Consider the following 27,673-nt stretch of genomic DNA (forward strand, 5'->3'; position numbering starts at 1 on the left):
AACAACAACGAAATCAGGGTAAATCATAAACGGTGTTCTTTAATCACAGCATTTGAATCACAGATAAGTCTGCTCTAAAAAACTAATTGAATAAAATCATAGTGCCAACAAAATCAGGAGTGCGGTATCACTACTTCACGACATCGAAAACCGGGGGAACAAGGGACGGTCGCAATACCTGCTAGCCTGAGGGCGGACATCCTCTGGTACTCGGGCTCCTGGATCCATTTGTACATTCGCCGGAAGGTTTCCCGGCCGGACTTGAGCTTGGACCACGGTTTCGGATTTCGGAGCAGATCGGACAGCGTGCCCTGTGACCGACAGAGGACTCGCTGCGCAAAGATGGCCTGCGGGATGCTGTAGCGCTTCAGCTCCGAACTGATCCGATGGGCCAGCTCCTTGGTGTTGATCTCCTCAACGTCCCCGTTCATGCAGCCGACGTCACCCATCGAACCACACTTGCCACCTCCGTTCGTTAGCGACGAATGGTGCCCTCCGGTCAGCGAATCTTCTAGCTTCTTCTCCTCCAGCTTGACGTGGTCCAAGTCGGACTCTTCGTAAACATCATCTATAACAATTTCTTTACACAGATTAAGGTCGCTTATGTTTGCTTTTGAACTGAAAGACTTGTTGAGAAAAACGGTCGAATGGTGGTGATCTTTGACGCTGGATCCGGCCCCGCCGGGTCCTCCCACGCCACCACCGTGGATCACATCCGAATCGCTCGGATGATCCAGATATTGCACTGTACTGGTGAACTGGTCGGTGTCGTCCTTCTGTCGGCCAAGATCCGGCTTCGCCGCCGACGTCAGAAAGCGATCGTCCACTGAGCTGAGATTCGAGGGAATCGGAGAGGCACGTACCAGGATACACTCGTTTTTACAGTCCGCCACGTCCACGTCCTTATCCGAAAGGTGGTCCAGCTTGGCGTCCTTCAGGACGTGATTCTTGTCTAACCCGTGATGAGGGATGTCCGTGGGAGACAGCTCCTGGACCGAGTTGATGTGTACCGGCGAATGGATCACGCCCAGCTTTTCCAGGTTGTAGCACGAGTTGATCTCGATATTCACCCCGACGGAACTGTTGTTCATCCCGGGAAACGGCTCACAGATATTGCCTCCTATAGAATACGCGAACTTGTCCGACATGGTCGATATGGGTGGCAGGGGTTGCAACGGGGTCAACGTGGCGTACGACGTATTTGCACTGATACTAACAGGCGAGTCCCGATCGTGCATCGGCGACAGGGTTTGGAAGTCCGACGACATGATCGAGTCCAGCGAACCGGGATTTCCGGAACCGCTCAAGCACATGTTGATCTGCTGCATGCCCTCCTGAGGGTGAATGATCACCGAAAGCGCGTCCTGCTTGTGCTGTTGGACCAAGATCACCTCGATCTCGCCCAGTGACGACTGATCGTTGGTCGGACTGTGCAGGTTTGGGTCATGCTTTTGCGTCAGGTGCTTGCTGATCGGAGGCGGGGAGTGGTGCGGGTGTTGATGCTGATGCTGCCTTTGCTTGTTGTTGTTGTTATTATTGTTATTGTTGTTGTGGTTATGTTGCTGATTCGGCGCTCCATTCGGGAAAAAGTTCCCGCTGCTGATCACACAGGGACGATCGTTATTGCATTGCTCCATATTACACGTTTTGGTCGATTGCGACACCGAGCTCCGGTCTCTCTCTCTCTCGTTATGTCTTGTATTTTTGGTTTGTTAAGCTTAGTTTAGCTTTGGTAGATCGCTGATGCTTCTCTGTATTTGACTAGATTCTCATGTTTCTGAAATAAGAAGTAGAAAAAAATGTATTATTACGACACATTCAAGAGTGCAATGGATAACGAATAGCATCTCTAAAAATCTCAGAATTTTCAGAGGTACATTAAACAAAAATCGTGTTTCAAACAGACACACAATGATGTTTTGTGCATCTATCTACAACTGCAATTCACTAAAGGGTAATGCACAAATTACGTCACGCTCCAAGGGGGGGAGGTGGTCATGTCAAGCGTGACAAAGCTCACAAAATTTTCGGAGGACAAAAAACGTGACAAAGGGGGGAGGGGGTCCAACAAGTTGAAATTTAGCGTGACATAATTTGTGAACCATCCCTTATAACCAATATTCGACCAATCTTATTCTTTACCATTAAACTTGTTGCCTATAGTTACTCCAATGTCGTGGCTACAATCTCCACTGCTTTGACTTTGTATAAAAATGTGCTAGGGTTCCTCATAGCGCTCCTTCTACTTCTCAACCACCACCTGATTCTCTTTTATGATCCTTTTTATTTCTTATCTGTGTTCATTTCAGCTCTCAATACAATAACTTGTTATAGGATGAATTCAACAGGTTTTGGAGACTGTCGCTATGGACCGTGTTATTTGACGATAAACCATTGGTTGAAAACCAATGCTCCCTGGCGCTAACCTATCTGCTTGGTGTGGCTAGCGAAAAAGCCTCCCTGTAGCAAGCAGCAGCAGACCAACCGCGGCAATGGGTCGCAATCGCAAGCACAAGGCGGATCCCGCCTCGAACCCTGCCCCGCTGGCCGACAACGGGCAAACAAGTGCGCCGAAGCACGCGCGAAACGAAAACACCAACCCGACGGCGTACAACAACAGTTTGCTGGCAACCATCCAGTTAGCGTCCCTGCCAGTGGACAAAGTTTTCTACAGGGCGAAAGTTACCCCCCTGTTCACGGCGATGAAGGACATCTCGGCACTGCGGACTGAACTAACGGCCCACAAAATCAAGCCGCTGTTCAAGCTGTGCCACACCGGCACGAAGATTATGTGCGACTCCCGCAGTGACTACGAGAAGGCTGACAAGCTACTGAAGGCAAAGGGGCAGGAATTTAACACCCACGATGCCTCCGGTAGCAAGCCGTTGAAGGTAATCATCCGAGAACTGCCGAAAAACACCCCGGAGGCAATCATCGACGAGATGGAGGTGGCTGGACTGAAGCCAACGAATGTGTTCCCCATCCGGCGAGTGCAAGGAGGAAGGCATCGGGACAACCTCTATCTGACCCACCTGGAGAAGGGATACATCACCATGGCGGGCCTGACGAAGGTGAGAGCACTCTTCAACATCATTGTTGAATGGGAGCGTTACCGCCCGATGAAAAAAGACGTGACGCAGTGTGGCAACTGCCTCGCGTTCGATCACGGAACGAGGAACTGCCACATCACCCCAGCAACACACATGTTATAATTGTGTATTATCAACTGATATATGACCAAAATTAGTCATATATTAGTTGATAATACACAATTGTAACATGTGTGTTGCTCGGGGAAGCCCCGCTGTGCACGGAAAAAAATCCTTTGCCGGAATCATGAACAAAAAGTCATGAAATCATAAATTTTATGTTTCATGACATCATGACTACAAGTCATGAAACCATGGCTATTATTCAAGAATTTGTGTGCTCAGGGCGTTACATGAATCCAACTGACACTTTTTTTTTCATTTAAGTCAACACGTCTTTTGCGATCGGTAGTGTTTTTTTTTCAGTGAAATTATAAATAAGTTTTTTTTTGCGCAAGAGGTTAATTTGAACACCATGCTCGTCGGAACTTCAGATGTGATGCATTCTCCACATCACACAAACCTTCGGCAGCCGGATGATCTTTACCACTTTCCATGCCCGCAGAGTCGTTTCTTCCATCGCCAAAACAATCCACCAGCATTTTGCAGTCCAGGGACGATGTGCCAATTCAATTGATGTTTGAGGTGACATTTTGCGTGAAAACTTAACCACCTGATGTTCGCGTTCCTGCCAAAGATGTGGCACTCGTTAAGTTGACTCTTCTCACAGTTTATTCCAAAACTACCGGCACAAAATCCATCTTCATGTTATTTGTTTACTTATTACAAATATACTGGGATCATAATTGACGTTTGTATGTTTTCATGAAGTTAGTTCATGATTTCATAATCAAGTTTCATGATTTCATGACTCAAATTTCCACTTTTCATCACCAAAATTGGAATCATAAAAGACAGCTATCTAAATCCATGAATAGTGTTCATGTTTTCATAAATTTTATTCATGGTTCCAACCTACATAGGGTGCAGAACCACTTGGGCACTTCCATGATTCACTTTGGCATGGGGGACTTTAGGCGGCCGAGTTATCTGAAACTTTGCAGTAAGAAGCGCTTCAATGTGACGCATATTGTGTCCAAATATGAGACCTTTAGCACAGAACAGATAGGAAAGATTACAGCAAAAACAGATGCCAAAATTAACGCGAACACTAGCGCACCTGGTGGCGGCGGGCAAGCTTTTTACACTGTAAATTTTTCGAAAAATGTACATAATTAGACAAGAAAACTCGTCTAAATCTTTTTTAAGATTTTCACCCCAAGGTTGTTGCAAAACAAGGGTAATCTTCAGAGGGAGTGGAATATTTTCGTTTGATTTGAGGGTAAAAAAGTGGTTTTGCATTTTCTTCCTGTTTTAGCCATCAGATTCTACAATAGTTTATTTAATTGAATTCAAATATGAATGATAAAAGTCCGTTAAAAATAGTGTTAAATTCCGAAAAGCTAAACATTACATATACTCTGCAATTGGATTAGATGGACAAATTGATGTAAAATTTTGTGAAAAAGTTACACGTCTTCTCAGTGAGAATCGAACTCACGACTCCTGATCTCTAGTTAGGGCGCGTTACCCCTACGCCATGAGAGGACTCATGAACGCAGAAGTTAACCTGAATTCGATTTCAGCTCAATAATCACGTGGTCCTTTTTCGCATATCCAATGTCTATCCCGAGAGCGCATTATTTTTTAGGTAATGAAATAGCACACAACACTAGCCAGCAACTGCGCTGGCTGAGGTTTCTATTGTGTGGGCTTTAGGGCGTATGCGTAGGGGTAACGCGCCCTAACTAAAGATCAGAGAGTCGTAAGTTCGATTCTCACTGAGAAGACGTGTAACTTTTTCGCAAAACTTCACATCAATTTGTCCATTTAATCCAATTGCAGAGTATATGTAATATTTAGCTTTTCGGTAGTTGTTAAACTTCCACTCGGCTGGTTAGCCGTAAACCACGATTCATAATTAAACACAAGTAGTGTTATGTTATTTTTTAAGAATATATGGATATGAGGATATGCTCTTAGAGAAAAAGTAAGAATTTCAATATTAATTATTCTTCATTTCTAATGACTTTAATGACCGGCATATAACTAGTGGTAACTTACGACCGGAAATTTTATTTATATGAGTGGGCGGAGTAAAGTACGTATTGTCGTTTTTTCGGCATTTAAACACAATTTTAGATAACATTACCTCAACTATTAAGAATCTCTTTTTTTTGTGATTATCAGAAGAAAAAGAGGGTAAAGCAGAGTGAAGAAAAATGTCCTAAAATTTAGCAGGCTTGAATTGCGAGCCCCCAAAAGTCAAAGGAACCTGCCACCAACTGTCACTGGAAAACGGTACATTTGAAGGGAAGAGCGTGAAATACCGTCAAAATTCAAGTCAACGTATTTAAAATTTCTAGGTGTTTTTAGATGATTTTACATTTGAAAAATTTGAATACCTAAAAATAGTTGTGTGTTGGCAAACTGCTATTGATTTTTTATATTCATTTCATAGTCCATCTGTGTGTTGTGCACATGCCAAGAATTAAATATTGAAAACAAAGAAGGCAAGAAGCATGTAGACAGTTGAGCTGTCTGCACTCTCTATAAGTGAAAAATTATGGTATTAGGTTCAAAATTACCATTAGGTAACATACAAACAATTCTATAAATAATTAAAAAAAGTCGTTTTTTTAGAGTTTGCGACCATTATGATACAATCACAGATCATATTAGGGCTCATTCATTTATTTAATAACGCTAAAATTTGCCATTTTGGACACCCACCCACCCCCTTGTAACGCTTTTTTTATAAACATTATTCAATTTTTGTATGAGCCGTAACATCGTTAGGACACCCACCCACCCCCTCTAGCGTTATGAAATTTGTGGATGGGCCCTTACAGTAAAAAATCTTGATATATGCGATTTATGTCATCTTCAAAACCGAAAATTCCGAATTGCGCAAACAACCAAAAATCGCCTAAGAATTTACGTAATAGTTTGTACTGGATTGGCTTAAATTTTGACCCATCTCCAGAATAATATGTCAGTAAGGATTTTCATCCGAAATGAAGGAAACTTTTTACACTATGTTAGAATTGTACAATGTAACACAAACATCGTAATAACCGTTGGTATTTTATAAGTCATGAAGCAATTTAAATTTTGTTTACAAAAAATTGCATTTCTTATAGTGCGCACTTATAAAGTCAAGGATTTTTTAAACATAATAATTTTAGAACGCTTAACATGTGCGGTTAAGGCAAAGTAGGCCGTTACAATTTCGAATTGAAAAAAAAAACAGTTGGTATTGCACTGACGCATCTGAAAAAGTACCAGCATGATCTCTGCAATTCAGCGCATATAGTGATACTTTTCCGGATGAATATGAGCTATGAGTACTGAGTTTGTTCAATTTGAAATTGCGATCTGCAATGTCAACATGGCTGCCAAAACGAATGACGGGCGACTTGTCCATAAGGGCCGATTTCTTAACACCCACTTAGGCCTTGTAAAACGTGACTCTGATTGAAAACTCTGATTTTCCATTTCGACAATCGTTTCTCTACTCTGGCTATGAACCAGACGTCAGCCATTTACTCTGGGAAGTGGATCTGATGCGCCATACCGGGCGCTAAGGGTTTTAAGAAAAATCTTTTTCATGCATTCCAAACTAGTGGTGCCGTAGTAAAGAAGATTTGTTTTAATTTTTTCAACGAAAAAAAGAACATAACACCACGACAAGTTAACCAACCTTGCACTCGTCTAAAAATTTCCACATCTGACTGACAGCTGTTTTTCCTGCTGTACTTTCATCATAGCAAACCATTGGTGGAAAATTATACACAAAACAAAACAGTGGAATTGAAAATTGGATAATTTAAATGACATCCTTCCCGATAATGTAAAAGCAACACGATCGGAAGAGGTTTGGAGGCACGTTAAGCAAAAACAGTGTTTGCGGCACACTGTACATGAAACAAAACATTTTTTCGTCATCTTTTTCTTTCATTTATCGTAAGTTAAAAAACAAATTCATTAACTTTGAAGCAAGGTGTCGGGTCGAGCTTGATAGTGGTTGGTACAGGTCGATATCTTCGGTCACACATAGCAGTTACCAGTTACTACACCATTTTATACCTACACATTTCCAAAGAAAATTTAAACCCAACAGCGGGGAATCGTTCTTGTTAGCCTTTCGGAGCCTATCGAGCTTTTGTTGGCATATATTTTGATTTATGTAGGGAAGATGAACCGGTATTTACCTCCCGAATTAAATACCGTTTTACGAAACACATAAGCAAAAATCGTTGAGTGTTAGTCAAATCGTTTTGAAATCGTACGGAAACATTCTTAGAAATTTCAATTTTTTCTCAGAAAATAATAGAAAAAAAAATCCTCAGAACGTTTGCTCCTTTGCAACATGGTGTTCCTGAATTCACCACCATAAATAAAAGAATAAACGTAAATGACGAATTCAGATACTGAAATAAAAAAAAACACGGCATTATACTGGTGCAAGTGGTCAAATCGTCACCCTCGTACCGTCGTCAACTCGTCACCCCAATTCTCAAAACAAAAACAAATTTTCTGACCAGTGCTTATATTTTTCCTGCTAAACATGGACTGGAAGCTTTCGTTCAACGTATTAACGGTAATCAAAGGTCTTTTGATTTATTTATAAAACATATTTTACCTTATAGTGGTGAATACTGGTACACCCACCCTACCTTCTTGATGCAAGGCTTACTGTGCTGGCAAATCAACGACGTTTACATAACGTCAAATAACTTATACGAGCGGAGTAGATCTTTTTAGACGAGACTAACGTCAATATCCTGTACTGTAAATTCGAATTGGGCAAACAATGTTTTATTCGCCTACTCTTCTACACATTTTCCCGTACTCTAGCCGAAAATTGCTTATTGTTCTAGGATGGCTATCTGTTCTGTGCCTTTAGCTTTCAAAAAACCCCACTGCTGAAGTGAATCTAAAGTGCCAAGAATAGGATCCGATTCCCTAGTTTATGATTTGATGATTTGAATTTTCCTTTTTGGAAACGTAACGTACAGCTGGCGTTACGGTAAAAAGATTCATGATTCCATGACTTTTGGTCATGGTGTATTATCATAACATGACAATACACTTTGCTCCCAAAATCATGACCTTTTCTCCTTGTTTTGAGTGCCGCATTTTTACCCGTGTGGCAAATGTACCGGCGCGCACGCAACGACGACAAGCCGAAGTGCGCTAACTGCGGTTCCAACCACGAGAGTATCAGCCTTAATTTCCCCAAGTGAGTTCCTGGCGATCCGCCAGAAAGCATTCATCAAGAAGCAGGGACGACAGCGCTGACCACCCCCACCGCTGACTGAGGAGCACTTTGCAACTCAACGATAACAGGAGCCCAATCTACCACAGGTTCCACCAAACCGGCAGGCATCCCCCCAGACGACCTCCTCCGCTCATCGTCGCCTAACGGCCACCACCGTTGCTCCACAGGTGCAGAAAGCATCCCCTCCTGGTTGGGGAAATCCTGGACCCAGTGCCCCCGGCGTTCTTCCTTCCGATGACGGCTCCCTGTACACACCGGAGCAAATGTTGGACTACACCATTCCAACGGTTGCGAGCCTGCCGTTCCAAGTCGGAACAGATCGACGCCGCCAACTCGGTGGTATTTACGTTCCTATCAATATATGGCCCGTGAAGCAATCACTAGAACCGCTAATTGGAACGCTTGGGACCCGGGAACTGTTCGCTTTACTAGCCCAGGAAGGCATCGATTTAGCCGTGATTACAGAGACGCACCTCAATCCGGAAGTTAGGAGGCGTTGCGATTGCTTTGCGGAGCAACATAAACTGCACCCTGCTGCCGAGCTGCCAGTTGCAAGTCTTTGAGGCCGTTAATGTTCTGGTAAAAACCTCCATCGGCCCAAGCAAGATCATCGCGGCGTACTGCCCGAAGCAAGCTACCATCAACGACGGAACATCGGTGGCCCAAAAGCAAGACCTCACCAAGCTGACACGGTGGCAGGGGCAGTTCGGCGAAACAGGAATGGCGTCATCCTACAACAGGACCTAGAGGAAGGCCACTACACCATCCTGAGCCCGGATTCACCCACCCACCTGAGCGAGTCCGGGGCCCACTCAACCATCGATGTCTTCCTGACCAATATGGACGGCAACTTCTCCCAGCCTGTCGTTCATCAGAACCTCAGCTCGGACCACTACCAGGTGGTGGCTGAAATTGGTTCCCTGGTCAACCGGCATCGAGTCACCCGGCGCAACTTCCACCGTGTCGACTGGGGTCGATCTCCGTGGCCCGTGAGCAGCACGTACCAGCATCTGGTCAAATGAACAACACTCTATCTATCGACCGAATTACCAAAGATCTCATTCGTTTACGCAAACTAAATTCTCAAAACCAAACCCAGACAAATTCCACCGTTGATCCCACTAGACAAAATCGACTCTAAGGATCACCTGATAACCCCTGCGGAGAAGGCTGCTGAGATAGGTCGGCATTTCGTCAGCTCACACAATCTAGGGCTAAACATTCTTAGCCCATACGAAGCTGCTGTCTCTGAACATGCAGTCAACCTACACCGATCTCCCAACGATTTCTCGGAGGGGTTGGAGATCACTGCTGACGAATTGCTGGCTTATGTCAAAACTTTCAAAAACATGAAGGCCCCAGGTTTCACCAACATCCTGAACTTTTCAATCAATGCCTCCGATTTAGCTACTTCCCCTCGCCGTGGAAGTCAGCGAAAGTCATTCCCATCAGGAAAACTGGGAAGGATCCTTCTTCCTCCAAAAGCTATCGCCGTATCAGCCTTCTCTCAGGGTTATCGAAGCTTTTTGAAAAAGCGATCAACAGACGGCTGCTTTCGGCAGCCGATCAAAACAACATCTTACTCGAAGAACAGCTTGGCTTTCGACGCGGTCGTTCAACCGTGTACCAACTGACTCGAATAACCAACATCCTCAGACCAAACAAGTCCCTTGCCAAATCCTCCGACATGGCGTTGCTCGATGTTGAAACAGCATTCGGCAACGTCTGGCATGACGGCCTGGTGTACAAGCTGCACCGATATAATCTTCTCACCTATTTGGTGAAAATCATCAAAAACTATCTATTTGACAGGAAGTTCAGGGTTTCCCTCAATGGAGTCAACTCAGACCTACTCAACAACCCCGCAGGTGGTCCATAGGGAAGTATTTTAGGTCCCCTATTATACAACCTGTTCATCTCGGACATGCCTCAGCTCCCTGAAAGCGGCTCTCTATCGCTGTTCGCTGACGACACCTCAGTCGTCTACAGCGGTAGATACACGAGAGCGTTAACATCTCGACTTCAGAGAGGCCTGAATGTCTTGGTCAGATTAATTAAACAGCTGGAAGATCTGTAGCAACGCAACGAAGACCCAGGTCATCCTCTTCCCCTATTCCAAATCCGCCAGACTTGTTCCGCCTGAGGATTGTAAAATCACCGTCGGTGAAATGGTCTGATAAGGCCGACTACCTTGGTTCAACATTAGACAGCAAGCTTGTCTTTCGACAGCAGGTTGACGAAACGGTCACCAAATGCAACATCTTGCGTAAAGCACTTTACCCACTGATCGACCGAAAGTCAACCTTGTACATGAAGGACAAGCTTGCTGTTTACAAACAGCTCATTCTTCCGGTCATTGAATATGGCGTTCCAATCTGGGAGAGCTGCGCCGAAATCCACCATCTGAGGCTCCAAAGGACTCAGAACAAATTCCTCCGGATGATTCTCAACAGTCCTCCGAGAATAAAAACAACTGAGAGTCTGGCCGAGATAAAAACACTCGATGAGCGCTTTGGTGACTCGATCGCTAGATACAGGGCTCGTTGCCAACAATCTGGCCAGCAGGTCATCCGGGAACTCGTTCCTCCCTAGGTTATCAAATTTTTATGAGTAAACTTGTAAATAGTAGTTATACGATATACGAATGCAAAAATGGCAACTTTGGCAAAGAAAGCTCTCAGTTAATAACTGTGAAAGTGCAGAAAATGTAAAATATTCACGTCTGTTTATTGATCAGAACGAGAGTGTGTCAGCGAATATTACAGTTGATGCGCACGAAACAGTGAGTAGTGTATGTCTTCCTGCGACCAATGGTCATAATTTAGAGAGCCTTATCGTCGTAGAAATTTCGACTAGGGTGATGTGCTAGTATCCATCGTATTAAGCATTGATCAATGAGAACTGCAAATTTCCCAGTATTGCAGTGAATTATGCTGATACAAACCGATGCCAAACAATTCTTTCTTAAGGTGATTATAAAACGAAGCCACACCTCAAATTTTCAAGAGCACAAGACTTGAGAACCAAATAGCGCTCCGCGTTGAAAATCTATCCCACTGGTCACCACCAGCAAGCAAGCAATTTGATTGGTTTTCAACGCGAACTGTTGCCAGATACTCTCGTCTTGTGCACTTGAAAATTCAAAGTTTGGCTTCGTTTTATAATCATCTTAAAACGGCTTTAGGATTATGCAACAACATTTTAAAAAATCTTGATCTCTTTTTGGAAATAATGCAAAGAAAATGCATCTTACCGTATTCTCAATCCGTCGTATCGTTTTCAACTCCGTCGCAATCAGTTTCCAGATTCGTCTCACAACTTACGGCTCACTGTGTGTATTGAGTGGTTAAAACACAACATATCTTTGCTATAATAAAATGTTTTACTAGAATATATAGATCTATGGGCATCTCCCTCCATTCCTTGAGCATGATGGAATATACTAATTTCCTTTAAAATTAATTTTTCGTCATCAAAATTCAGCCCGAACATATGAACACAACTTCTTTTGACCGTACAATTATGGCATTTGCTCACAGTACAGCGAAAACAACACAATCAAAGGAACCGTAATTTTACGTCGAGCGTCGCGCACACATTGATGCGCACAAGCTTTTTTTTCTCAGTACGACGGATTGAACTTTGTTTACTTTCTCAATTATACGCGGCGGTTGAGGAAATTTCGTAAAATTTGGTGATTTATTGAAGTTTTACGGCATGTGATTGGAATGAAATCCTTCAGTGAAGAAGTACGAAGGTTTTCCATAGTGAAAATAAGTACCCGGCGAAGTAAGTCACCCACGGGGGCGGGAAGAAACTTGTGTTGATGATCGTAAGCTGATCAAACAACAAACGCAAGCAATGGACTTCTCACTGGATTCCGATCTTCCGTTCTTTAGGATTCCAAACCGAATTAGACCGAAGGAGACTTTAACCGACGGCAAATGCAAATGGGATGTCGATAGCGGTACTGATGGATCAATATTCAGCACAATTAATTTTTACGCTGTTCCTGGCTACAATCTTATTAGTAACGTAGACCATACTAAACGAAGTACCGTAATCCGGGGGCAAATTGATCACTATTTTACAACTTTTAGTTGTGTTATCCTTTGGAATTCAAACATTGTCAAATAAATTTTGACAAAATCGACGATGTAATCGACTTTTTATGATATAATATTAAACATATCATAAAAAATAGTTTTAATATAAAAAATGACACGATTGGGCGAAATTCATCACCATATAACAAAACAGGTTTACGAATACAAATATTCCTATCTACTAAATTTGAGTCTCCTGAATCTGAAAAATATTTAGATTTAATTTTAATTATTTTAGAATAAACGGTTTTATGAGCTAAAAATTTGGGGTGGGTAATGTCTATTACATTACCGTGGGGTTGACGTAGAACTACGATGATTAATAATTTGATTTGTCATGTGTATGAATTTGTAAGTGTACTAGTTTTGTGTTGTTATTGATCGGATGAAGTTTTCAGAAGTTACCCCATTAAACATTTGACAGATAAAAAGCCGACTAAATTTGTTGAAAAATCGATCGATTGTTGCACCGACGCTTATGAAAGATTAACACAGGGATCAACCGAATATCACCCGATTTAATAGGGTGGGCCGATGTAATCGTACTAAATAGGTGGATAAATCGGTATTTTAAGTAAAATCCAAGTAAGTTGACCTACTAAACACAAGATTTCGTCGGCCACCCGATTTAATCTGGCGATTAGTCAGTTGATCGCTGTGTTAAACTTCCATAAGCGTCGGTGCAACAATCGACCGATTTTTCAACCAATTTAGTCGGCTGTTGAACTGTCAAATGTTTAATGGGGTAACTCTTTTTGGACTCATTTTGGTAGTCCTGAAAAGAACCATTTGTCGTTCTGTGATTCCGAGAACCAGTGTTTGGTGTTCCAGTAATAATGCCAGATGATTGAATTTGTTTGTTTGGTCGTTGCTTCCTTGTGTTGCTTGGTTGGGTGATCGGTTTCTGGCTCCAGCTGTAGCTCGCCAAATTCCTCCAGTAGATTAGATGTTTGATAGCTCGGGTGCTTCGATCGAGAGAATCGATAAAATCAGTCCAGTGCTTTGGTCTGTAGCAATATCCATTGCATGAGCATTTAGGCTCTGTACATTGATACTCATCAATATGCAGGCTTGGCCGCTATGATCCAGTATTTCACGCAGTTCGTCTTAAAGCGTCACTAATCGATGATTGCCTAAGCGCAGCAGCTCATTCCTTAAGTCAACCCTCTTGGGAGAATTGCTGCCTTTGGCGTGATGGAACTTGAAAAAAGTAGAGTTTGTCAAAAATAGTCAACATATACCAATTGCTGATCCTGGCTTTTGTCATAGTCGTACACGACCTCGGGGAAAGTTCCACCTTGCGACTTATGAACAGTAAAAGCACAGGCACTAACCATCGGGAACTGAATGCGTTTGCATTTGATTATGCCGCACAGTTTGAAAGTAAAATAAAAATTCTCTATACAGGAGTGAAATTGATATTTCAAAACCAAGAGCCTTACGCTGGCATGAAATATTTTGAAATATTATAACTGTTTGCTGGTTTAACGAAATTCCTTGAATGGCACCTCAATTGAAAGACAAGACATCAAAGGGTCATGTCGTTTACTTACTGAATCCCACATAACTGTCCAAATAGTTTAATTACTGTTTTGAAAGAGAACGTTGATTTCAAGCAAATTTATAAATAGGGGTGCTAGAGAAAATTTGACGTCATTTTCTTTCCATTCTCCGCTTGGATCGCATCTCAGCAGGCAATAGATCGTCTGGCTCTGACCGGGCGTGCTTCTCAGGCACAGACATCGATAGCGAAGGACCTCCCCGTTTGTCTTGCTTCGCTCAAATCAAACTGTCGAGCGAGCGAGAGAAGATGCCGTCCGAAGCCAAAGTCATCACCACTGCCGCCGCCAAGAAGAAGAAGAAGAAGAGGAAGCAGTCCACAGGAAAATTTGCGGTCGAACTGTGAACACAGTCGGGCAAGTCATTCTCGCTTTGTGCTTCACCGCTTGTTTGCGTTCACCCAGCCATCGTCATCGCCGCCATCATCAGATTTCGACTTAAGCCCGGTGATCCACTACCTGTTACTGTTGTGCGTCATCCACGCCACGAATCTTTCGGTTCGTCGTATAAGCAAATAACTTGCTCAAATTTATACATTTGAGTTGAGGATTCCCCGTTTGACCATGGCAATCAACTGATAACATCCCGCAGTGTTATTTATCTGTAAGAGCATCCCCAGTAAACACACCATCGTTTATGATGGGATATAAGAGTACAAATGTGGAGGCGATATACGTACATCTTGCACGGAGCCTTATGGCGCATGTACGTATATCGCCTCCACATTTGCACTCTTATGCGCTATCGTATACGAGTTTGTGTTTACTGGGTCAAAGCTAACAAAGCCATCGGCCCTTTTCAGGGCCATCAAATTAGTGGAAAAGAGTTAAAAGAGAAATATTTCCGACTTTATATAGGGTAGGTGTACCAGTTATGGCCATAGTGGTTCCCTATTTCGCCATACGTGATATCTTGAATGCCTTCACATTTTGAAAAATCTTTTGTGTTTTAGCAGTAAGATAAAGGATAAATCTTGATGTTAAAACATTCAGAAAGATTAAAAATGTAAAAGTTATCCATATTTTGCATATGGCCAAATAGGGAACCACTATGGCCATAACTGGTACACTTTCCCTATAACTTCTAATATTCCTAAATCAATTTCACAGCTTCATACAAAATTTCATTTGTCATGAATAATTTATGACTAAACATTTTGAGACTGTAATCGCGGACGCTTCTGCAGTGCCGTCGGGGTGAGTGCTCAACATTCCACAACAATTGTAAAATAGAGTGGCATTTCCAACAGCGTCTTTGATGTTCCATATTTTATGGGAACACTTTGATTAGGAAAATTATCACATGTAACAAATTTGCGACATATTTAGAATGCTTTTGAAAAGACATTCTCATTGAACAATTGTAATAATTTTGGCACCCATGGATCAGAAATTTACCTTCATAATAAAGAAAACTATTGATTATCAATAGCTCGTATTGAATATTTAGTTGATGTCAACCTTTCCAGCAATTCATGTTCGACCAATTTCTCACGCATTAGTATTCTCCGCAATTTTCAAGTAATTCCAAGCCCAACACATTATTGGCACATACCCATTTCCCAGATTGGTCGATCAGAAAGCGAAGAGCACAAAAGGGAGGAGCATCATTCCAATTCCGCTTTCGAGCTGGTAAGAGCTCCTCCGAACTTGCTCAGCGAGAAGTACCTCGCTGCTAGAAATCTGCTGAGTTGTTAATCTTCAAGCTGCCAATCCAGCATCTGGTTTGTGAAATCGCTCAAGATTTCTAGGTTGACCGATCCGCGCTTCTAAATTTCGACTCGTGGTAAACTCGTGGTCACAGCATTCAAGCTCAATCGGCCCTTTTCAGGGCCAACATACGTTCATAAAAGGGTTTATTGGATGATATTTACTGATTTATCTATAATGATCTAAATATCGCGGTATACTATAATTTGGTTCACATAATTTACCCCACATAATTACCTGAATTTGAGAATATACCGCTGCAGCACCGTCGGACCGTAATAACATCATACTACTCAGCATGGAAATTGGAAAATGTATCAAAATTGCGACAGATTTTAAATACTGTTCAATAAACTGTTTCCTGACCAATTGTAATGAGCAACTATTGATCTGAAATTTTTCTACAGGTTAGTCTATTGCAAATGTCATAGTATATAAATTAAAACACATTGAACATTGATCAGAAATATTTAAAATTTGCACGAAACCAAAACATGCGTGATTTTAATTTATTGTAAGCTGTTAAAATAATGTTGATATTTTTACTGTCCATACGAACGCGCATGTGAATTTTCCATGATATGTAAATCCCTAACCAAGACATCAACTTCATGTATCTTATCCTAGATTGGTCAATCAGAAGAAGGCGAAGAATACGAAAGGGAGGAGCATCATCTGCAATTCAAATTATGTAAAACATACTATCTTCGACAGATTCGGTTCATTTCATTTACACTTTCTAGCTAGTATGAACTTCTCGTGATAAACACAGTATAGCTAGTAATATTTTTTAATGTGCTTACCACATACTTGCTATAATCTCTTAATTCATCTCGTAGCATCATACAATATCTGATTTATCACGAATAATCGACAATACTACAATTTGAGGATGGTCCGAGAACACTGCTGCAGTGCCGTCGGGATGCAATAACAGCATAATGCTCATCTTGTACATCCCTTGCCAAGACATCAATTTCATATAGCCTATTTCTCAGATTAACGCAATAGACAACATGTAGAAAAATCAATTCAGATCAATAGTTGCTCATTACAATTGGTCAAGAAACAGTTTATTGAACAGTATTTAAAATCTGTCGCAATTTTAAAACATTTTCCAATTTCCGTACTCGAGAATTTTGGAAGCGGGGACCATGACTGGTCCTGGCTGGAAATATTCGTGGGGAGAAACTCGACCCTTTGCTGCAGGAATTTCATTAACAACTCTTTGGTAAAGCATAAATTTTCCGAGGAAAATTCTACTAAAAGTGAACTTTTTCAAAACAACTCTTTTTTTTTTCTTTTTAAAGGCACTCCGTGCTCGTGGCCAATACTGTGCCGGAATCAGTTTTATCTGTATCTTCCTTACCGATACAGTTCTATTTTTAACTAATCTATATTTACATCTGCTTTCACTCTCTTCTGCTCTTTTGCTCTCACACCGAGCAGGTAGGAGAGTGCTCTGCTGTTGGTCCAATCGATTTCCATAAGTCATAGTCCATTGCTCTTGCGGTGGTTCGTTTTGCCGTATTCCTGAGTCGTTTGAGGCTAGCTGCCTGCGAAGTGGGTCAGTTTGTCTCAGTCACCATCTGACACTGACGGAGGATGGATGTGCTCCCCTATGCACGGTCCTCCGTGCGGCGTCTTCTGGTAGCTGGACGGGTTATTTATTGGAGGGGCTGGGAATTGAATCCATGACCTTCCGCTTATGAAGCGAAAGCGTAACCTCAAGGCTACGGACCCCCCTAAAACAACTCTTTTTGATTGGAATATTTACCAACAACTCTTTGTCAAGTAAAATCATCCTAAATAACTCTTTGCTCCATCGCCACACCAAACCATTTCATTGAATTCATCCAGTATAAGAATATGAATGGTAAGGAGAGACAGATGGTGTATATTTCGCTGGCGTTAGTTTCCAACAGGTCGCTGGTTGGCGCTGACTACTAATCCGTCCACTGAATGTTTTACAGTTGTTGCTTTCGCTTCGTTGCTCTCTGGTTCCGTTCGCTACTCGCACACTGCTGTGGCCTTCACGCGCTCTTCTTTGCTGCTCCGCTGCTTGATCCGTTCGTTATGCCGTTCGATTTGTGAATGAGCTGGGAGCAGAACAACCAGTGGTTATATTTGCTCGAGCTCCGTTCACCGATGGCGAGTGGTGGGGTTCTGGTTGTTTCGTCACTCCGTTCGCTACTCGCACGCGATTGGTTATTGCTTTCGCGCTATTTTCGTTGATGGTGTGATTCTTCGCTGAGAAAAAAAAAACTGCAACTCTTTTGATTTTTCATGCAAAATGACCAACATTGATAAACTATATCTCAGTTATTTATGGACCGATTTGGATTAAATTTTCACAGAATATCAGACATAACTTAAATTTTAACATATATTATTGAGTTATTTTTCCAATCACACGTTGAAAAGCAGTAACGGTTTGACTAAAGTGAATTTTTTGACGATTTTTTGAAATTGACATAACTAAACATATTGAAGGAATAGCTTCATGATATCTTCAGCAAAGTTGTAGATTTTGACTAGATGAATAAGTTTGCTGAAGACAGTTTTTGTGTAAGGCTATCAGATTTTAAGATAAAAAGTTTTGAATTTTTCGTCGAAAATTACAGTTTAGTTAAACCGTTATTACTTATAAACTTGTGATTGGAAAAATTATTCAAAAATATTTGTTAAAACTCAAGTTACATCTGATGTTCTGTGAAAGTTTCATTCGAAAATATTTCCATAAATAACTGAGATCTAACTTACCAAAGTTGGTCATTTTGTATGGAAAATTGAAAAAGTTTCAAATGCATGTGAATAAGTTGGGGCCTTCCTTAGCCGAGTGGTTAGAGTCCGCGGCTACAAAGCAAAGCCATGCTGAAGGTGTCTGGGTTCGATTCCCGGTCGGTTCAGGATCTTTTCGTAATGGAAATTTTCTTGACTTCCCTGGGCATAGAGTATCTTCGTATCTGCCACACGATATACACATGCAAAAATGGTCATTGGCATAGTAAGCTCTCAGTTAATAACTGTGGAAGTGTCATAAGAACACTAAGCTGAGAAGCATGCTCTGTCCCAGTGAGGACGTTAATGCAAAAAGAAGAAGAAGAACAAGAGGATGTGAATATGTTCTCAGTTTATTCGACAAACCAGCTAAATATTTCATGGGTGCACAACAGCAACAGGGTAGCGGATCACAGGGATTTAGTTGAAATCTGGAAACGTAGCTCAATTTTGAAATCTTGAGCGATTTCAAAAACCAGATTCTGGATTAACAGCTCAGCAGGCTTCTAGCAGCGAGGTACTTACTTCTCGCTAAGCAAGGGCTCTTACCAGCTCGAAAGCGGAAATGGAATGAAACTGAATCCAACGAAGGCAGCATGTTTTATAACCTTGGAATAGCAGATGATGCTTCTCCCTTTTGTGCTCTTCGCTTTCTGATCGAGCAATCTGGGAAATGGGTATGTGCTAATAATGTGTTGGGCTTGGAATTACTTGAAAATTGTGGAGAATACTAATACGTGAGAAATTGGTCGAACATGAATTGTTGGAATGATTGGCATTCCCTAAATATTCAATACGAGCTATTGATAATCAATAGTTTTCTTTATTATGACGGTAAATTTCGGATCCATGGGTGCCAAAATTATTACAATTGTTCAATGAGAATGTCTTTTCAAAAGCATTCTAAATATGTCGCAAATTTGTTACATGGGATAATTTTCCTAATCAAAGTGTTCCCATAAAATATGGAACATAAAAGGCGCTGTTGGAAAAGCCACTCTATTTTGAAATTGTTGTGAAATGTTGAGCACTCACCCCGACGGCACTGCAGCAGCGTCCGCGAGTAAAATGGTTGAGTCATAAATTATTCATGACAAATGAAATTTTGTATGAAGCCGTGAAATTGATTTAGGAATATTAGAAGTTATAAATAAAGTCGGAAATATTTCTCTTTTAACTCTTTTCCACAAATTTGATGGCTCTGAAAAGAACCGATGGCTTTGTCAGCTTCGATGTTGTTACGGATAAATAACACTGCTCGGACCAGCAAAACTCAGGGGGCTTCTGGTATTTGCTCCTAACGGGATTGCTTCTTGACCACCAATGATGATTTCATCACGAGTCGAAATTTTGAAGCGCGGGTCAACAGCTCCTCGGCCGATGAAATTTGCGGCGGCGATGACGATGGCTGGGTGAACGCAAACAAGCGGTGAACAACAAAGCGAGAATGACTTGCCCGACCGTGTTCACAGTTCGACCGCAAATTCACCTGTGGACTGCTTCCTCTTCTTCTTCTAGGCGGCGGCAGCGGTGATGGCTTTAGCTTCGGACGGCATCTTCTCTCGCTCGCTCGACAGTTTGATTTGAGCGAAGCAAGACAAACGGGGGCGTCTTTCGCTATCGATGTCTGTGCCTGAGAAGCACGCCCGGTCAGAGCAAGCCAATCTGTCGCCTGCTGTGATGCGAGCCAATCGGAGAGTGAAAAGCAAATGACGTCAAATTTTCTCTAGCCACCCCTATTTATAGATTTGCTTGAAATCAACGTTCTATTTTAAAACAGTTATTAAACTATTTGGACAGGTATGTGGGATTCAGTAAGTAAACGACATGAAGCTTTGATGTCTTATCTTTCGATTGAGGTGCTAATCAAGAAATTTCGTTAAGCCAGCGAGATGTTATAAACGTTTAAAATATTTCATGCCAGCGTAACGCTCTTGGTTTTGAAATTCCAATTTCACTCCTGTATAGAGAAGAAAGACGTACTTCTACGTCAAAACTATACTTGCTGTGCTGTTTGATATCAAAAATGAGTTTAGTATTTCATACTTAAGCTCACACAACATTTTAAACACCTCAAGTTGACATGTAGGCATATCACCAGTGGATTGTTTAGTACCGACATTTCCAACTGTATTGCCTGTACCTGTAACTGTACCTTCAAAAAGTGTTAATATTTCTATGCATAACTGACCCTGATAAAAATATAACAGTTCAAAATTATCATTATACATCTATAACCTAGAAAACACGAAATGTGTCTGTGGTGCCAACGAAACTTTAAGCATTCTTGAGAGGAAATGTTTTTCGGTACCGACCTGATCAAATTCACCCCTGTGATCAATTTTCCCCCGGATTACGGTACACATAGAACTCTGAAAATTCAATTCACACACATTTATAAACTGAACTGGAATTTTGTTTACCAATCAATAACGTTTTAACAAATATTCAAAAGAATATTTACACAGAATTAAGAAAAACGCTCTAAAATCCAATGCCAGCCAATGCTTATTGTTTCTGAGCATTCCCAAGTAACATTACTAGCTGAACAATAGTTTGTTAAACTTATTTTAGTTGAGGAGTGATTTTTTCAGCTCTCGTTCGACAAAAATGTTTATTGGGTTGTTTAATATCGTGTTAATCTTTTATCTCTCCAACGATAAATACTATGAACAAAAATCATCCTGTTTTAATCTATTTTTTTTTTAACTATGTAGTATTTCTCGAAGCGAAATTGTTTTATTTTTGATATTCTTATGCAATGAACATCATACTTATGAAATACGTTTGACAAAAACAAGTACCCTCCAACCTCTTTTTAAGACCGTTATCAGGGGGTCGTAAAAAAATCGGTCATAAAAAAATAAGGGTTGTAATTATGTTTTTGCAAAATGCAACATCTAGATTTGGAATTACTGATCCGAGATATTCGGCGAAGTTGAAGCATGGGTTGAGAACTTTCCAAAATGGCCGTTCAAGTTATCATATTGCGGTAATAGATGGCAACTCTGCTCGATTGTTATCAAAAGAGTCAATTATATGGGGGTGTGATATGCAAATACCAATAAACTTTGAAGGTAACGATACCGAATGTTCACCAAAGTTGAAAAAATGTTGCGTGCCATACAGTCGGCCAAAGCACAAATGATCCTGGCAACACTGTTTAAGAAGAATAAAGAAAGGATCAAAACTATAAAACTTTCGCGGAATAGAAAAATAGAATGCTTAGCAACATAGCAATACTCTTCAACTGTAATCCAGTTTTTCATGAAGGGTTCAATATTTTGTCGTAGCTTGCAACACTGCTCGAGTGAAATTGCGCCACCAATCAGTACCACTTGGAAAGATGGCGTCTTCGGCAAAGTTGTTCAGTAGCTCATGGGCTACCATTATTTTAGTCAAGAGATTCGAGATTTTGCCATCAGGAGACTTGGGCAAAAGGGAGCTACTCAACAAGCTTACCGAAGATGCTATCTTTCTTAGTGGTCAGGATTCTGAAACAACCACAAAACAAAAGTTTCATGCTCACTAGTGCCACATGGTCGCAAAATTTAGAAACAACTGAACAACTTTGCCGAATGCGCCATCTTTCTAAGGGGTCAGGGTCCTGAGATATGTATCCACAAAACAAAATTTCGATGCTCACAAGCGCCGCCTGGTGGCAGAATTCCGCATTTCAATGAACACATGTCAGCCCTCAATCTACTGAACAATTTTGCTGAACAACATGAACCGCTATTTTGAATATTTTTTAAGATATTTATCATTTATAAAAACGGTCCTTAATCTGAATTTCGGTCGTAAAAAGAACCGGCGTAAAAAGAACGGTTGTAAAAAGAGGTTGGAGTGTACCAACACGGAATCGAATAAATAAAGTCGGGATCATAGAATGCGTGATTTTCTTATATGTGTGTCGACGTTTCGTTAAAATATTTGATAAAATTTATATAAGTGTTTTTGGTGTTAGATTTTTAACATGATCCTCTGAATATCATGAGAGCTCATTTATGAAGTTGTCCATGAAACAGTTGTAAGAAAATCTAATATGACGTAGTTTTTGCTTATCGGATAAATGAACGGAAATTTATTTCAAAGATTCAAAATAAAGGAACCACACTCCCAAGATAGTGGCATGCACTACTACTCTGATATATATTTGTATTTTGTCGCACTTTTGCAGTATCAACAAAGAGAAGTTGTGTCAATATCGTTATTTCAATTGTATGTTAACGTTGGGTCAATCATATATATGATTGGCTCAATAAAAAAACCTTAGTGTATTCTCTCAGACGAACACTGAACGAATATCTGAAAGCATTTTTCGAGGATTTCAAGATTGTCCATTTCAGAATCATTCGCACGTTGCACAGTAGGGTAGAAGCACCGGTTTTGGCCATACGCCAGTTGTAGCCATAGGGGATTATACACCGTTTTACATAGCCAATCAGCATGGAACCTTTTGTATTCAGTAGATCACATTCACATGATAGAGCTACATTCATTTACTCCAAATTGATTCAAAACATAAGAAAAACAATTCATTTTCATTATAATTTCAACTACCATACACATAATTTGGCCAGGGCACTCCTAATTTGGCCACTCTCATGAGAAATCAATGCGATTGGTCAATTTACGAACCGAAGATAAATGTCTGGCCGAAACTGGTTCCGTCGGCCTATATTGACCAACGGGATTTTCAAAGCGAAAAAATGGTTATAGCTCAGTTTTGATATTTTACACACATAATATGATTTGAAAGCTTTCATTTGACATATTTGTAGTATAAATACGGCTTCCCATTTAATTTTTAATGAAATTTTCTCTTAAGCTGGCCAAAACTGGGGCTTTTACCCTAGACTTTGAAATATATAGAGTAAGATGGGGCAAAAGTTCGACCTTAGTGGTATAATCAAAGTTTCCAGGAAAATAATAGCAGATGAAACAAAACAAATACCATACAGTGAACTTTCAACATATTGGCTATAACTTTGCTGAACAAACTTGTGTCAAAATATTTACGCATTTTTAGTTATAACTGATTCAAAATTGATTGTCTTAAACGAACTTTTGCCCCACCGGTGGGGCAAAAGTTCAAATCTAGTGTGGGGCAAAAGTTCGTTGGCTAAAACACAAAATATCAATACTTTTATGCCAGGCATACTTTAAACCAGCCGTAAACTTATGTTTGCCGAAAAATACACACTAAATTTTCATCAAAAAATGCCCAAAACAGGGTTAATTGTAAAACACCCAAAAAATAGCAGTTTTTCGCAAAATTAAGTGAAAATGTAAAATTTTTGTGACATTTTTCGCACGATCAGGCAAATTTCGCTAAATTTGAAGATAATATGTAGATTTCAGGAAATTTGAAAAATTTTTCGTGGGTTTATTCATGGGTAGAACTTTTGCCCCGCTATGGGCCAAAAATTGATTCCAACTATTTATGGAAAAACTAATACACGTCAAAGCATCCTTATGATAGGCCTAGAAACACCCTTACATAAAATATTAAAAAATATGTTATCTTCATTTGGTTCCATGCATCGAAAGTTTGACCAAATATCACAATAATTACGTCGTAAAACAACAAATAGCCATAACTTTTCCAAATCTCAATAGATTTTTATGATACTTGGAGTGAAAGTCTCTTACTTGAATAGCATTCGAACCACCATGACATTTCTAAGTTTTGATTTGATTTGAGCTAGAAATCTTAAAAAGAAACTCTTGCCCCACTCGAACTTTTGCCCCACTTTACTCTACCATATGACTTGTTGTGGCAGTTGAGCTCCCAACTGATTTTACTGATGACTTTTATGCATTCCCACTGATTGGTTAAACACGTGATAACCAGTGGGCTAGTTCATTTCGGGATCAACGGATTTACTACCCTTCCGAAAGAAGCTGTCGCTATAACCAGTTGTTATAAGTGACTATATCGGGGATGGGATTCGGTCCCAGGTCCTCGGCGTGAGAGGCGTGTATTCTAATCACTACACCAGGTTCGTCTCCAGCAATCAGAAGTGGTAGTAGTTTAGATTTGATTGAAACCGTTTTTATTGTTCAAAAAGATCTTTTATTGAGGCAATCAAAGCTATTTTATACGGTATTCTAACAAAAATATCAGGCACAATTTGTATTACAGTGAAACCTCCTGAAATATCGAGTCATGGAAAAGAAATGATATGGAAAGCTGTTTTAAGGGACCATGAAATTTGGTTTTTAGTATGGTTCCATGAGTCGATATCGAGTCATGGAACATCGACTCATGGCAGTTTACCTGTAGAACAAATAACATCAAGACTTGTTCATGTAGAGCCAGCCTTGGGTAACTGAGTCTTGCATTGAAAGTTTATTTTTTTAGCGACAATAAGACACTTGAATTTTCCCTATTCTGCCATTCTACGCATATTTTTCCCGCGGTACATAATGTATACCTTAAACATGGGATAAGTAGGCACAGAAAGGCAGTATACTGAAATAAACAATATTTAATATTTAATATTAGTTATAAAAGTTCATAATTAGAGATTACTATTACTACAAAAAGACTCAAGATGTCTGACCAATATATGTTTAAAAAGCTGCAACTTGCATGTGCTTAAAACGACAACCAAGCTTGCTTTGATCAGTCTTCTCCATAGTTACCCAATGCAGCTCCTCATTCAAATAACACATAGCAGGCCGCGTTCTTCCACACATGTACTAAATAAAGGCTAATCCTCCACAAATGGAAACTCATAATCCGCAGTTTATTTTACCTTTCCCCTTCAAGACACCATAATCAGACTACGGTACTAACACCGCGCTCTTGTTTTTCCATTCCACTAGTTTAACTGCACGACAATGTACAACATATTTTTGGCATTGCGTATCCGCGAAACTATCGTTAATCCATTAATCATCCCACCTTATTCATCGGCACTAATCGCGAAAAAAGAATAACAAAAACAAACTTGTCACCATTTTTGAAAATCGTCCCCCTTCAAGGCACAAACGAGAGCGCACACACAGAGTCCTATATTTCATTCACCAACTTGTTTTGGGCACCATTTTTCCCCCGTGTTGGTTCACGAGATACGAACTTCACCACCACCACAAACTCCCTATGAATTACTGCCAGGACTAATGGCCTGCTTGACTGCCTGCCCGACTGACTGATGACGGTAGCGCTAGTACAGCAAATGTAGCAATGAACTTTTCCTCAGGTGCATTGAATTGTTGATGATTCGTCGTCCCTCTGCTCGGTGCTTGTTGGGATTTACATAATTTCCTGCACCACCCCCTCGCTTCCCCCATTTCCCACACTTACGCTCGCACGCACACGAGATTCGTCTTCGTCATATTTTTCATCGCAGGACACCATGAAAAAATTGAAATCACCTCAAAAAACACTCGCGCGGATTGCTTGGATGATTCCCGTCCGAGGCGAATCCTCGAGAAAAGTCTGTTTCAGTCCACTTTTCGCTGTTTCCAGAACACCTGACCTGCCGTTCGTCCCTTTTTCCACGAAAAAGGCAAATACTACAACCCCTTGAAAAACACTAGCTCACTCGAGAGGGGGACCAGGACCCTTCGTCTTTGCACTTCGGTGGAGGCCATTGAAAGCCTTATTCCCTTCCCATCATTAACAGGGCCCTTATCCAGCAAATCTAAGCAAGCGGGGTGCACTCTACTCAATTCGGTGGAAGTGATTCCGCCTACCTGGATTCATTTTCCTGCTTTCTTCTCCTGCTTCCGGGGCACTAGAAGCGACCGTCTCCACGACTGCAAAGTTCTCTGCTGCTGCTGCTGCTTCTGCTTCTGATGGTGGTGCCACAACACTCAATCACCATCACCATCTTCTGCACCAGTCCCGAGTTGCCAATTGGGTTGCAGGTCGGGAAACTCCGAATCGCGAATCAGGGGCCTTCAGGTACTTTCAGTCTTTCGGTCCCCGAACCGTCGTCGTCCTGAGGGAGCCTTCTGGTGTCGTACGTGAGGAGTCGCGAGAAAACGAGAAAATGGAGTCGTCCGATGGAAAGTCGAGTTTTTCCTTCTTGGTCACTGTGGTTGTGTCCGTATGTAGATGGAAAGTGTGGTGGAGGATGGGTGAAATGCGCAGGGTTCGGCGTGGGAAATATTGCGACTTTCGAACGGTTGGTGATTGTGTCATCGTCGTGCGGGGTGGTTGGCTTTTGGTTGTGTGCGTGAGCATGTGCTACGATAACCCATCGTTTTTCCTTTCCGCAATGGGAAATGCTGTACGGCTTATGAGGGGTTGATTGGTGATGTTTTGCGACTGCGGGGGAGAGATGTTGTGTTAGTGAAAAGGATACAACTGTCAGATCCTAACGAGGGGCGATTTGTGAAGGATTCTATGATGAAATGCGCCAGGTAGTAATGAAAGCTCTTCATTTCAACTGAATCGTTAACTTTGATGAATGTCGCACGAAAACGACTTTCAAAAAAAGCCATTTTTTTCATTGAGATGTACAGAAGACATAGACATTACTCTTGGCCTCAGACTCTTTTCTCTCGGGAACCACCTTATCGTATTACTTCAGGGCCAGAAAACATGTAGCAGATGAAATCTCAGAAAGCTACTTGTCCTAGCCAACTTAAACATTGTTAAAGGGAACTAACTTCGTCATGGCTAAACATCTGCAGCAGACTTTTGGTCGGAGTGCCATACGCGTTGCAATTTCAGCAAAATCCGAGTGACAGCCGTAGCTACTGCATTCCAGCACTAGGAATTTCTACATACCTTCTGGATTATATTGTCCTATATGTAGCGACCATTCATTCGATTTCTCACAACAATAAAACGTGGGCAATCGAATACGACATGGTCCGCTGTTTCCTTCACACCAGCACAATTGAGGCATGCAGGAGATTATATGGCAGGAACCATGTCCTGACAGAAATTACATCAGGTGGAAATTCACTTCCCATGGTTTCTTTTAAACTAATCTGACATATTTGATATTAGCCAATGGGTCCATCTACCTTTAATGGAGTTATCCCATTCCTGCTGCCAACCTCTGAGCGTTGCCACTTTACACGCGTTGTAGCATTGAACATCTTCCTTGATGATAAGCA

General features: G+C 41.2%; 1 protein-coding gene across 5 annotated transcripts in view; it reads right to left on the reverse strand.

The window, feature by feature from the left end:
• LOC5574321 overlaps positions 1-26,674 on the reverse strand; it is a 42,675-nt gene extending 16,001 nt beyond the window's left edge. For 4 of the 5 annotated variants that reach the window (XM_021838894.1, XM_021838893.1, XM_021838892.1 and 1 more), the window contains exons 1-2: positions 26,297-26,674; positions 179-1,777 (exon numbers count right to left, since the gene is read on the reverse strand). In XM_021838894.1, coding sequence (XP_021694586.1) covers positions 179-1,637 — 1,459 coding nt within the window. In that variant the 5' untranslated portion in view covers positions 1,638-1,777; positions 26,297-26,674. Of the gene's footprint in view, positions 1-178; positions 1,778-25,353; positions 25,948-26,296 lie in introns of those variants that run through there. The other variant, XM_021838891.1, reaches the window with a different exon arrangement.
• Between the last annotated feature and the right edge of the window lie 999 nt (positions 26,675-27,673).

The sequence above is a fragment of the Aedes aegypti genome, chromosome 1 (genome assembly GCF_002204515.2).
Source record: "Aedes aegypti strain LVP_AGWG chromosome 1, AaegL5.0 Primary Assembly, whole genome shotgun sequence".
Taxonomy (NCBI): Eukaryota; Metazoa; Arthropoda; class Insecta; order Diptera; family Culicidae; genus Aedes; species Aedes aegypti.